This window comes from Peromyscus leucopus, chromosome 7 (assembly GCF_004664715.2).
Source record: "Peromyscus leucopus breed LL Stock chromosome 7, UCI_PerLeu_2.1, whole genome shotgun sequence".
Classification (NCBI taxonomy): domain Eukaryota; kingdom Metazoa; phylum Chordata; class Mammalia; order Rodentia; family Cricetidae; genus Peromyscus; species Peromyscus leucopus.
This window is the reverse complement of record NC_051069.1, coordinates 102,661,828-102,674,457: the sequence shown is the minus strand read 5'-3', so window position 1 is coordinate 102,674,457 and position 12,630 is coordinate 102,661,828. Positions and strand designations below refer to the sequence as shown.

Below are 12,630 nucleotides of genomic sequence, written 5' to 3'. Positions count from 1 at the left end.
CTGGTTCCAGACGGGAGTCCTCACCATGCTCTCCTTGGTTTCTGTCCTTGTCCTTCTTGAGTTTGGGGTGTGTCTCAGTCCTGTTTACTGGGATGTGTTCTGGCATGAACAGAGCTGAGAGGTTACAGGAGTCTGCTCCTGAAACAATCCCCTTCACAATTTACACACAGTCCTGTAAACACCTGGGTTTAGATGAATATTAACCTTCCTTGGAGGCAGCCAGCTCCTAACACTGCCAGTGGATGTGACCTGTGACTAGGAACTGGGGGCTCTCAGGGAAAGCCAGAGTTGGACCCTCATCACCCCGGCGTCTTGATCCACTAACACCAGCCAGAGGCCGCTGAGCTGCCAGGATGTGGAACTCAGTGGAAAGAGATGGTTCTGTTATATTTGACAATAGGAAGCCTGGGTTTCTGTATGTATATAAAACTTTGTGTTATTAGCACTACCCCCGCATCTCAGTTCAGTTTCTGTCCCTATATGTGTGTGTGTGGGGGGGTGTTGTGTGCAGGTGTCTGGGGAAGTCAGAGCCATTGGAAACGGAATTACAGGACCTGAGTTCCCAATTGAACTCTGCAAGAGCAGTACTGGCTGGCTTCTTAAAAACAAAAACAAAAACAAACAAACAAAAAAACACCCCACAAAAACAAAACAAAACCGAATTGCATTTGCGTGCATGTGTGGTTAACTCAGTAAGTTTTGTCCCAAGCCCTGTTGATAATAGTCTTGAGTTTTTCTTTCTCCTCATCTTAGCCAGTTTATGTGCGTTCTCTTGCTTTTAAAATCAACCATCTCCACGGCCCCCACCAGGCAGGCAGTAGGCATCAGAAGGGAGCCTCAGCTACTTGAGTGTTTTAGGTGTACAGTGTCCTGTTAGGAAGGGGAGGGGGCTGAGTTCCAGGCCACCTATTGGGTCCACCCCATTCTAAAGTCAAGTCCCCAAGCCTTACCACTTGCCCAGAATCCAGTTGACTAAAACTACACGCTGCTCTTACAGCCTGTTTGGAGGCAGCAGGAACGGGGACTCCGATACCCGTCTCCTTAGGTGGGTCTGGTTTGAAAATCTGTAATTTCCATGAGGAATGATCTCTGTGTTTGCACAGATCTCTCTTATTTCCGCTAGAAGCAGCATAAACTGCTCATTAGAGCACCAGAGGTCAGATGCATGCCAGGTGGGCGGCAGCTGGGACACTGATGATGTCATAGGCTTTGTGTGACGACCTCCCCCACCCCTGGCCAGGGGTGCTGGAAATCTGACTGGGGACTCTCTCTCTCTTAAAATTTTCTTCCTAAGTCTCCAGGGAGTTGGTCCTTGCCTGCCTTGAGTGAGGTAGAACTTAAGATAGTATTTAAAGTGAGGGCAAAGGAAAAGTAATAGCTAATGGGAAGGACATTGTGAAAACAGCCCTGACAACCATTGTCGTCAGTGGTGTGGGGCCGCCAGAGCTAACCCTTTTACGGTTCTGTATTTAGATAGAGTGCCACAGAGGAGTCAGGGTCTGAGCGTCACCCTGTCATGTTGTTGGATGCCTTCCTGGTGGTGTTGGGGTGTAGGTATACAATTAGAGTTTTGGGGGGTTGTTTGATTATCAATTTTTTAGATTTATTTATCTTTTTAGAGGTAGGAATAGAGTATTTTGCTTGCATGTATGTCTGCACACCATGTGTGTGCCTAGTGCCTGCTGAGGTTCAGAAGAGGGCATTGGATCCCCTGGAGCTGGTGTTAGGGCCGGTTGTGAGCTCAAGTTTGCTGCTGGGACCAAAGGTGTCCAGGCTCAAACGGTTTTTATTTTTGAGACGATGTTTCATTCACCCAGGCTGGCCTGGAACTTGGGGTCATCATGTCTCTACTGAAGTCAGAGATGGCGGTAAGCAGGCGTATCTGCGAGGCACCTCACAACCCTATTTGTGTTTATAAAACATTCAACAATGTTGTTTATGTAAATAAATTGGTGGGGTTGGGGCTGATGGCAAGTCCCAGAACCTCTGGATTTGGTGCTAGCCTAATCTGCATAAGGAATTCCAGGAGTACATAGAGGGACTCTGTCTCAGCCCATCCCCACCCCAGAAATAAACAACTCTGCTGGGTCTGTTGGAAGAGCAGCAGTACAGAGCTTAACCACTGAGCCATCTCTTCTCTGGTCCATCTCTCCATCTTGGTGGTGGTTTTTAAAAACTTCAAGTTTAAAAAATTCTTACTACCAGATACTGATTACGTTAGCTATAATTTATTCATATGAGACCCTGCAACTATTCAGCGATGAAGGAGTGTTCCAGAGCATTCTAGAAGGATTGGTAAGTGAAGACCCAGACACTGGTATTTGCCACTAAATCCCAGCACTTTCCAGACAGGAATAGGATGATGGTGATGCAGGTTGTAGGCTAGCCTGGGCTACAGTTGAGACTGTGCTTCAGCCACCAAGCCAAACTAAATACTTGTGATCCGAGTTTGGGGGGTCTGACAGCAGGAGGAAGCTGGCCCAGCGTGGAAGGCCCTGGCTGTTCCGTTCCTACCAATACGCCAAAACATTCTAATGTACCTAGAATGCAGGATTCTTCGAGTTGCCGCTAGAAATCAAGCAGAGACTGGGGGGTTTTTTGTTTGTTTGTTTGAAAAGTTGGTCCTAGCCTGGCAGTGGTGGTTTATGCCTTTAATCCCAGCTCTGGGAGGTAGGTTCAAGGCCAGCCTGGTCTACAGAGTGAGTTCCAGAACAGACCTAGGGCTCCACAGAGAAACCCTGTCTCAGAAACACAAACAAAGAGGACAGACTAACCTCACTGCGCTGCCGGTGCTGGCTTCCAACTGTAGCAAGCACTTAACCATCCTTTTCTAGCAGATACTGAGTCTCTGGACAGCCACGGCACAGTGAGCTCTGAACAGGGGAGAGTTGGGGGGGGGGGCAGGAGAATGTTTGTCGAGGGCAGTGGAGGGCGTTGGCAACCCCAGCACAGGGGAGGTGTCTGTCTGGGCCACATGAAAACTCTGTCTCAATAAGTAAACTAAACAAACAAACCGGGCTGGCTGGAGGGATGATGGCCCAGCCATTGAGGGCCGTGGCTGTTCTTCCAGGTAGTCTGACGCCCTCTCCTGGCCTCTGAGGGCATTGCATGGCAAACACCCATACACATAAAATAAAAATAAAACCCCAAACCATTGGCGGTATTGAGTAAATGCTACATTTACTTATTTTGATTTTTTTTTTTATTTGATTTTTTTTTAAGTTATTTTGGAGACAGGGCCTCTAGCCCTGGCTGCCCTGGAACATGCTATGTGAGATTCTCCTGCCTCTCAAGTGCGGGGACTAAAAGCATGTGCCCACCACACCCCACCTTGGTACCTACGTTTAAAGAAGTTCGTGAATTGCTCTTCTCTTTGTGTCAAAGATGTGTCCGTGGGTTTCGGGGCTTCCTCCGCCTCCCCTGGCCTCCTGGCCCAGCGGGCTTGCTTGCTCTTTGGCTTTGAGAGGTCTGGTTTCCCCTCTAGCTTCTCTTTTTGTGAACACGTGTTTGTCTGTGTGCACCCCTGCAGAAGACACGTTGCCAGGGTCGGTGGGTCCCTGAGCTCTTACTCCAGTTGACAGACAGTAAGCACCTTTACCTCGGAGCCACCTCACCAGCCCACCCGGCCGGAAAGCTTGGTTTTGATGGTCCTCAGATGTTTTTCATGGCTCCGAGCTCGGCTGAGCATTTTTAAAGTGAGTCTCTGTTGTCCGTGTGCGGCCAAGGATTGGGCTTCTGGCTTTTCTCTGTGAGGTCATTTTAAGGAATACTGTACTTAATTTTTAAGTAAATAAAGCGATAAACTGGTTGATATTGTACTTTAGCTAAGGCATTTTGACACACTTGGAAACCACATGGTGATCGCGGCTGCCCTTACCCTTTCTTTCTCACTGATATGGGTCACTGTGGTTAGAACCATTGCCCAGGTTTTCCCAACATGTCCCCGGATGTGTGTGTCCCAGCTGGCGCTGGATGGAGGGCCGGCAAAAACAAAACAAAACAAAAAAATAAAACAAAACAAAAAAAAAGAGCTACACACACAGTATCTTGTTCAAAAGAGCGTTTTCTTTCAGTACTGCCCTGGCCAGCTTCCCTACCTTGTGTTGTTATTTATTTATTTTTTTCTTTGGCCTCCCCCATCCCCCTGTTCCTTTCCTGCTGGGCCTGCATTCCTAGGTCTTTGTCTCTGCTTGGTATTTTAGAAATTTTGGGAGAGGAAGGCCGGGAGGGGTGGGACGTTCTAGAAGCTGGGGGCAGGGAAGGGGGTGGTCACTTGGAGGGTCAGAGGTCAGGCCAGCTCCATTTAGCTAGAGCAGCCAGATTGTCGCCAGGCCTGAGGGGGCGTGTCCACGCATCTGCCAGGGGAGCCCCAAACAGGCGGCACGCAGGCCCCGGAATTCCTGCCACCAGCGGACTCCACCCCTTCCCTTCCCCTTCCTGCTCCCTAGTAGTGGCTGCCACTTTTGGGGCCATGGGCTCTTACCTAGCCTAGCCTAGTCCTTGCTTTTTTTCTTAAGCATTGGCTCCATATATTTTTTAATTACATTATTTATTTTAGAAGCAGACTGTGTGTAGAGCAGGGTTAACTTGGTAGGGTCTGATCTCCTCCGTGCGTGCGTAGGTCCTGGGAACAGACTCAGCTTGTCGGGCAGCAGGCACTTTAACCCACCACGTCTTCTCCCCAGCCCCAAGTCTGCTCCTTTAATCGTCCAGAGAGTTTCCCGGTGTTCTTCCTTACTCATTGATTGTGTGTCTGTAGTTGTAAAATTCTGCTTCCCCTGGCTTAGAAATGGTAAGAGAGTAAGCCTGGAATGCTCTCAAATTTTAACTCCAACTCAGAACTTGAAGACTTAAATATACTGATGTTGTTTTATGGTTTCACAACAATGCGTCGTCTTTAAAATTGTAGTTTTATTAGTTATAAGCGTGCTGGGGCTGTTCTCTGGATCCGTAGATTCTCTTAGCAGACATTTGGGTGCCGCTGCTGCCTCTCCTCACTCTGGTTTGCCGGCATGCCGGTTCCTTGGACTTGCTCCCATCCACTTGTGACAGGATTCCGGGCCGTGTTTCATGTGGGACTCCCTTGACTCATTGGAAGGGAAGCCTTTGGGCTCTTCCCATCTATTCTCTGACACCACTGCCTGTTCTGACCAGGATTTCTCTCCCTCACATCCTTCCAGGCTTACTGTAAGGCCTCAGGGCATCTCCCATGCCTGGCCTCTTGTAAGCTCTGCTGTGGGGTTGACCAGCCCAAAGGCCTGGGAGTTTCCTAACACTTGGATAATTGCAGCGGGAGCCCAGCTTCTTATCTCAGCCCAGAATTACTTGAAAACCCCTTGCTTCCTGTTGTCCAGCCCCCAGACAGGCTGGTTCCTGGGGTTTTGAAGGTTGGAAAGGGTCTCTCTCCCGGGGGACCCAGTCAGACCCCATTTGTTTCTCAGACGGAAGCTCTGAGCACGTCAGAGGAAGCCGCTGGGCAGGTGGTCCAGCCCCAGGAGCCTGAAGTGCCTCCCTCTGGTCGGGCAGAGCCCTGTAGACTGGCCATTTGCTTTCACTCACATCTGGTGAAAGCAAGGGTCTTTTGGTCAGTCCACCACATAGCCGCCCCAGAGAAGGGAGAAGGGGGAAGATGGACCATTTATTTTAATTTAAAAGGCTCCTCTGGTGGGAGGTTTTCACACCTCACTTTAGGAGGGGAGTGATCCCTTTATTCCCTCTGGTGGCAGATGGAGGAGGGAGCCGAGGGGGCAGGAATGTAGCAGGATTGCCGGACCCTGTAGAATTGCTTTTTTGCACCACACCGAAACTTGAGGGAATGCTCCTCCGCGTTATTCAGCCCACCTTCCTTTGGTTGGTCATTTAGAGTTCTCCTGGGAAGTTTTAGATTTAGCAGACAAGGGGGGACCATTGCCGCCTAGTTTACCCTATCATGGTTAAAAAAGTGATCAAAACCGGTCACAGTCATATTTCCTTGTGCAGATTCCACAAAAGATCTCTCTATTCCTCTTGAGATTAAGAAGAATATCGAAATCTTAATTCTATCCTGGGGCGCAGGCACATTTCACCCTGCACACGGCACAGGAGACAGCAGCCTCTCACTGTGGCTCTTTTTCAGCTCCACTCCGGGGACCTCCACCTAAATTATGTTCTAGCCCCCCTCTCCCCAGGGGCGGGGTTCCCTCCAGCCTTAAAAGCTGTTTCTCAGCTTTCCCTGGCTTCTGGGTGAAAAATTAGATCCTGGCCTTTCCAGGATCCGAACAAGATGTGATGTTTTGTCACGGGTGGGGTGGCCAGCCCCGTGCCTGGCTTGGCGCGTCCCCGCTGTGTGGTCTGGAGCACCACACCACCTCCTGTCTTCACGTGGAGATTTAAGTGTGTTGCTGCGTGTGGCAAAGAATGCAGCTTACGCATTGATTCCTTGTGTCGCGTGTCAGCGGCCCCCTCCCCCAGCTGCTCTTGAAATCAATCCAGCAGACATTTACCGAGAGAGGAGAGTGGCTGGTTTCCATGCAGAGCCCTCTCTCCTGAGAGCCTCTTGCCTGCCAGCAGGTGAGAGGTGTCCAGGGCTTCTCTTCCCCAGCACACGGGTTCATAGGGGAGCTCTTGGCTGGCTGGCTGCCTCCCAGGTTCAACTACTTGGAGTAATTTGGCCGAGAGAAGAAAGCCAAGAGGCAGGCCAGTCTTTCCGTTAGCTTGTGGCCCTAATTCCGAAAGCTTCATCCTGTAGCTTGCTGGAGTGCCCGGGAGACAGGCAAGTGCTGACCACCCTGGCTGAGGGCTGAGAGGGAGCCGAACTACCCCTTGACCTTTCGTCACGTTACAGGAGTGGCTACAGAAACTTCATTCTTTCTTTCGGGCCACCAGTCCCAGACCAGAACTTTCTATTTCTAGATGTTCTCTTGCGACCCCCGTGCCAGCAGGGCTGCCCTGTACAATCTCCTGCGACTTTTGCGGTCAGTTGTGGTTCTATATCACACTGCAGCTGATGGCACCTGGGTGGGCCCCACCCCACCCCCGTTTGGGGCATTGGGCATCAAGTGTTTGCACCCATGGCAGTCTTGTCTGCCTCGATGAGGGAGGGGGCGCACAATGTTTGGATCTAGAGTGAGGGCTGTGCTGTCTCCCCTCTGTTCACACCTGTGTTTCTGGTCCCCAGGTCCTGCATCTCTACTGCGACACCTGCTCTGTTCCCATCTGCAGAGAGTGCACGCTGGGCCGTCATGGGGGCCACAGCTTCGCCTACCTCCAGGACGCCCTCCAGGACTCTCGGGCACTCACCATCCAGCTGCTGGCTGATGCCCAGCAAGGCCGCCAAGCCATCCAGGTGAGTTATCTACCTGAGCCTTCCTTGTCCCTTCTGGAAGGCAGATTGCACTGCCCGGGCACGGACTAGAGAGCAGAAGGGGCTGGTGTGACACCCAGGCTCCCGAGGGCTCTGGAGGGCTTCCTTCTAGCAGCGGCCAGAAGATGGCAGATGCGTGGTCTGAGTTACCGGGTTGGGTTAGCTTTGCCGAGGTTTGTTTCAGCTTTTCCGGGTTTAGCAAGCATTGGTTCTCATTGGGACTGCAGAGACTGTGTGCCTGACGCTCTTTAGGCATAAGTATTTGATACACAGATTTGCTTACTGAAAGCTGAGACCTGAACATGAGTTTTGAACTGTCCCCAGCCCTTGTGATCAAACACGTGTCCTTGAATTCCCATCATTCCTTTTATGGTTGGGGAGGGACATGTGTGACATTTTGAGAATTGGCTTAGTTCTCCTACATTGTTAAGCGGTGGTGTATTATGCGTAGTTGATTGATGTTGATTCTTTCTGCCTATTATTCTACGTGACAAGCATTTAGGAAATTATGACATGTTTTCCATGAATTACAAGATAAGTTTGAAAGACAAGAAATGTTGCAAAATTTCCAGCAGAAATTGTATAGGAAATATTTTTGAAATATTTAGGCTAAATTTTTTTAAAGCCATTTTTGGGTGGGGTATACTCCAGAATTGAGAGCGCGCTGTTGACTGTTTGGCAGGGTTTTGTTTTGCCTCTTTCTTTCAAGTGTTGGGTCACAGATAGGCACTGTCACCCCTGGCTGAGTTGGCAGGTCTTCCCGAATAAGTTTCTAGGTAGCCTCAGGTTTGTGTGACGTTGGAGGAGTCTTTTCTGATTAGTTAGGTTTTCTTTTTCCCTCAAGCCTGATGTTCAAATACAGGTTACAGAATATATTTCTGGAATGACAGGTCCACCAGGATTGGTACCTTTTTTTTTTTTTTTAAATCTGTTTGTTTTTGAAAAGATTTTATTTCACATGTGTATTTGTCTCTGTGTGTGCAGGGCCCTTGGAAGCCAGAAGGGGGCACCAGGTTCCCCCTGGAACTGGGAGTTACAGATGGTTGGAAGTTGCCACGCAGGCACTTTGGAACCATATCTGGGTTCTCTGCTAGAGTAGCCAGTGCTCTTACACAATGAGCCCCCTCTCCATCTTTAAAAAAATGTCTGTACAGCTGCGGGGCCTGGTGTCTCTTAACCTGAAACTGGAATTCCAGGCAAGCCTTGGCTACATGAGGCCACATCCCAAGACACAAAACAACAAAAGGCTTGTATAGTGCTCCCTCGTTGCTTCTTAAGTTACTGTATCTCCATAGTTCTGCTCTGTGGCCACATGTGTGTATCTTCACAGGTAAAGTGCCAGTTGTCTCTTTTTGTACTGATATCATTAGAATTCCTTAAGAACTATTTTGCTCTGTCCCCTTGATACTGTGTTCCTGGCCGCTGCCTCTGACCCAGGACTAAGAGCTGCGTTGGGTTGGGGGACACACAGTATGACCTCTTCCTGGGTCCAGCCCAATGCAGACCTGCCACCTTGTTCCTCTACCGAGCATGCCACATGATCACCTACCTTCTGAGGGCTTTGTACAGTCTTAAATATCCCTTTCTGCCCTTGGTGTTTTGTTTTTAAATCGAGACAGGGTCTTCTTGTCAATTGACCTATTCTGGAACTTGAGTTCTAGACCAGGCTGGCTTTGAACTCAAGGAGATTCTCCTGCCTCTGCCCAGGTGCTAGATTAAAGGTGGATGCTACCATATCTGGCCCTCCATTTTTTTCCCATAGAGACTGAGAACACCCAGGCAGGCCAATGGACACGATAGAACCAATGCTGTATATTCTTTGCACTTTGTGGGCTCAGCCACTCTGGGGAGAGATGAGTTGTCAAGATTGGATGGCGAGGCTGCAGAGATGGGCTCAGTGGTTAGACCATCTGTAACTCCAGTTCCAGGTATCCGATCCCCCCTGTGGTACACATAGAGGACAACAGTCATACACATACAATTAACTAAAAAGTCCAAGCTTTAAAAATTTGTTGTTGGCTTAAAGGGAGTGTTTACAACGGAGAAATCTCACATCTGTAGGTGATTGAGCTCTGAATGAAAACAAGAGAGATATATGAGATTTTGTGTCTTGCTCAGCTGTCTAAGCACAAAACTGAAGCATAGACCACAGGGCCAAGTGTGTGTTGGTGTCGGTGTCCAGTGATGCTTGGTGGATGAGCAGGGTGGCAGGTGGGTGCCTGCATTGGGTTGGGCCCAGGGAGAGGTCATACTGTGGCGTGTGCCCCTGTCCCCTCTTGCTGAGAGATGCAGGCAGTATGACGATGCAGGGCAGAGTCCCTGTCTCAGGGTGCATGTAATTTAAAGTTACATGAGCATACATCATGAAGGCATTGGGAAAAGTAGCCATAGTACAACAGGTTTTTGTTTGTTTTGTTTTTGGACAGAGTTTGGACATGGTATGCAGTCCAGGATGCCATGGAGCATTCTCTTTGTGTGCATCTTCAGGGCCAGGAGTATAGGTGTGTGCCATGGTGCCTGGCCATGTCTTTTGTTTTTTCAGTGAGAAACGTTTGTTTATATTTGCACACTGAATGTGTGTGTATCCTTCAGGTCAGGCTCTGATGTAATAGTGAAGAGTCCACTCACAGGACGCCAACCAGATGTTGAAGTATTGAATGCTTGAGGGTTCTTGCGGCTTACAGAGGACTTGGTTCCCACCGCCTACATAGTTCCGTGGGATCCAGCTCCATCTTCTGGTCTCTGTAGGCACTACAAGCATGTGCTACACATAAATACACATAAATAAAACGGCTCAGTGGTTAAGAATACTAATGCTTATCAGCCATTTCCGATCCCAACACCCACATCAGACAGCTCTTTGTAACTGTTTGACACCCCACTCTGTCCTTCATATCTTTTTTTAGTGTCTTAATCTAAATACAGAAAAATTCTGTTCATCCTTACAAAAGAAGTTTACGCTGCTGTCTCAGTGTTGCTGAGTTTTGTAGTCGGGTTGAGTAGGTCGCTACTGATTGCTTGGGTGGGGGGTTTCGATACCCACTTAACCACCACCGATCTTCATCTTTACAGCCCCTCCCCCTTAAAATTCAGGGTCTCATCAAGCAAAGCTTGTGATTGGCTAACACGAGCTTCTATATGCTAGTCTGGCCTCAAACCCGTGGTGTGCCTGCCTCTGCTTCGGAGGAGTGCTGGGGTTAAAGGTGTGCTGAGGGGCCAGGGCCTCCCATTTGTTAGGAACGTTCCATTTTTCTATTGAGTTACACCTTTTGAGTCCTCTAGCTTTATTTAGAAAAAAGGATTTTCTGAGCAGTTTCATCCCCTTTACAAGATTGGTCTGTTCTCTGCCTGGTGTGTCCCTCCCCCACCCCCACCTTAGAGGTAATAATCAAACACTTGTTGGTAATAATCAACACTTGTTGGTCACTGTTCGAGTCTCTGCCACAATCACGGATCATGTTTCTGTGATTGAGTTGCAGCCAGGGCCTGGACTCACCGCTGGGTTTCCATTCTGTTGTGAAACATGGCCTTCGGGGCCTGGTTGGCCTTTTTCTCTGAGGGGCTCCAGGGTACCCCAATACCTCATTTCCCACCAGCCTTCCTGTCTGGCACTTTCAGGTATTGTTGATGCGCTTAAACCTTTGTCCACAAGCATCTGGTTTTTATCTGATTAAATTACATCTTTGTCCATTGACTGCCAGGCAGAGTCCCCGAGTTACACCGAGCTGGCGGCCGCCTTGAGAGATGCACAATAAGTCCTTAAATATTAGATACCCTTGTGAAGAGAGAACACACACACACACACACACACACACACACACACACACACACACACCACATCATTTGGAGGGGGCTTACCAGTGCATTGATGCATTCAAAGCTTTCTCTCTCTCTTTCTCTCTGGTCTCTTTTCCTGGAAGTGTAATATTTTAGTCACATGTGGTTAGATTGTGTGTGTGTGTGTGTGTGTGTGTGTGTGTGTGTGTGTGTGTGTGTGTGGACAAGTTGTAGGGGTCAGTTCTCTTCTTAAACCATGTGGATCTCGGCATTCAGCACAGGCCGTGCACTTTTGTCCATTGAACATAGTTTCTGTCTTTTTTTTTTTTTTTTTAAGGATGGGGGCTGGAGAGATGGCTCAGCAATCAGTTAAGAGCACTGGCTGCTCTCCCTAGACCTGGGTTCAATTCCCAGCACCCATAAGGCATCTTTACAAACTGTAACCGCAGTCCCAGGGGATTCCACATCCTCACACAAACATAGATGTAGTAGGCAAAACACCAGTGCACATAAAATAAAAATAAATTATTTTAAAAAACATTTTAAAGCCCTCTTTAAAAGTTTAAAATTTCAAAAAATCGTTATTATGCATATGGCTGTTTTGCCTGCAAAACTAACATACCACGTGGGTGCCTGGTGTCCATAGACGCTGAAGGCGGTCCTGAACCCTGGAACTGGAGTCATATGATTGTTCGCTGATGTTTAATGTGGTGAAATGTTTGAAGAGTGTTCTGTGTCCTGTGTCCAGGTTCTCACTCTCCTTGGCCAGTGTCACTGGTTCCTGGCTGTACCTTGGAAACAGGTTGATCCCAACCTACCCCAAGTGAAGCAGCCGCCACACGGAGTTAGCTGGTCTGCACAGCTGACCCGTCCTGGCCCTGCATCTTTTCTGCCGTGAGGTTAGCTCTGTGCCACCTAACAGTTGGAAAAGGAAGGGCTGCTTTTTCAGAAGACCAGTTAGTTCCTCTCACCCGGTCAGAACTGTCCGGAACTCCAGCTCCAGGCCCTCTTCTGGCCTCCGGCCACTGCAAACACATGGTACACAGGTTACATGCAGACAAACTCAGACACAGCTAAAATAAAGCCACGAGCGCGGGCTTTGGAGCGGAGATGTAGCTGCAGAGGCACCACCGAGTCCCTTGTCTCCCCGTTATTTTCCTGGCCACATTCCAGTTTCCTGGCCACATTCCAGCGCCCTGCAGATCCAGTCCCATGCCTGCTGGAGTGTGCTCAGGACGGACCCCTTACACCTCTCCACAAAGTCCTTTTTATCACCCTTAGGAATGCTGTGACCCTGACTCGAAGGTTTTTCGATTGTTTGGGTGCCATAAAAGCTTTCTACCTGTGAAAGATACAGATCTTCTGCTACAACTGGGTGACACATAAACACAGGTCTCTGGGGACTTCCTAGGACTCACAAATGAATCATAAATGAATCAAATCCCTCCAGAGGGCACGCTTGTCCACCCCATATGAAAGAAGTGGTCATTGCTCCCGCATAGTCCAGGAGA

The 12,630-nt window shown here is 49.0% G+C and overlaps 1 protein-coding gene across 1 annotated transcript in view; it reads left to right on the top strand.

Moving 5' to 3' along the window:
• Trim71 (tripartite motif containing 71) overlaps positions 1-12,630 on the top strand; it is a 56,421-nt gene that overhangs the window by 31,086 nt on the left and 12,705 nt on the right. Inside the window, exon 2 of the mRNA XM_028892996.2 lies at positions 7,157-7,324. Coding sequence (XP_028748829.1) covers positions 7,157-7,324 — 168 coding nt within the window. The remainder of the gene's footprint in view (positions 1-7,156; positions 7,325-12,630) is intronic.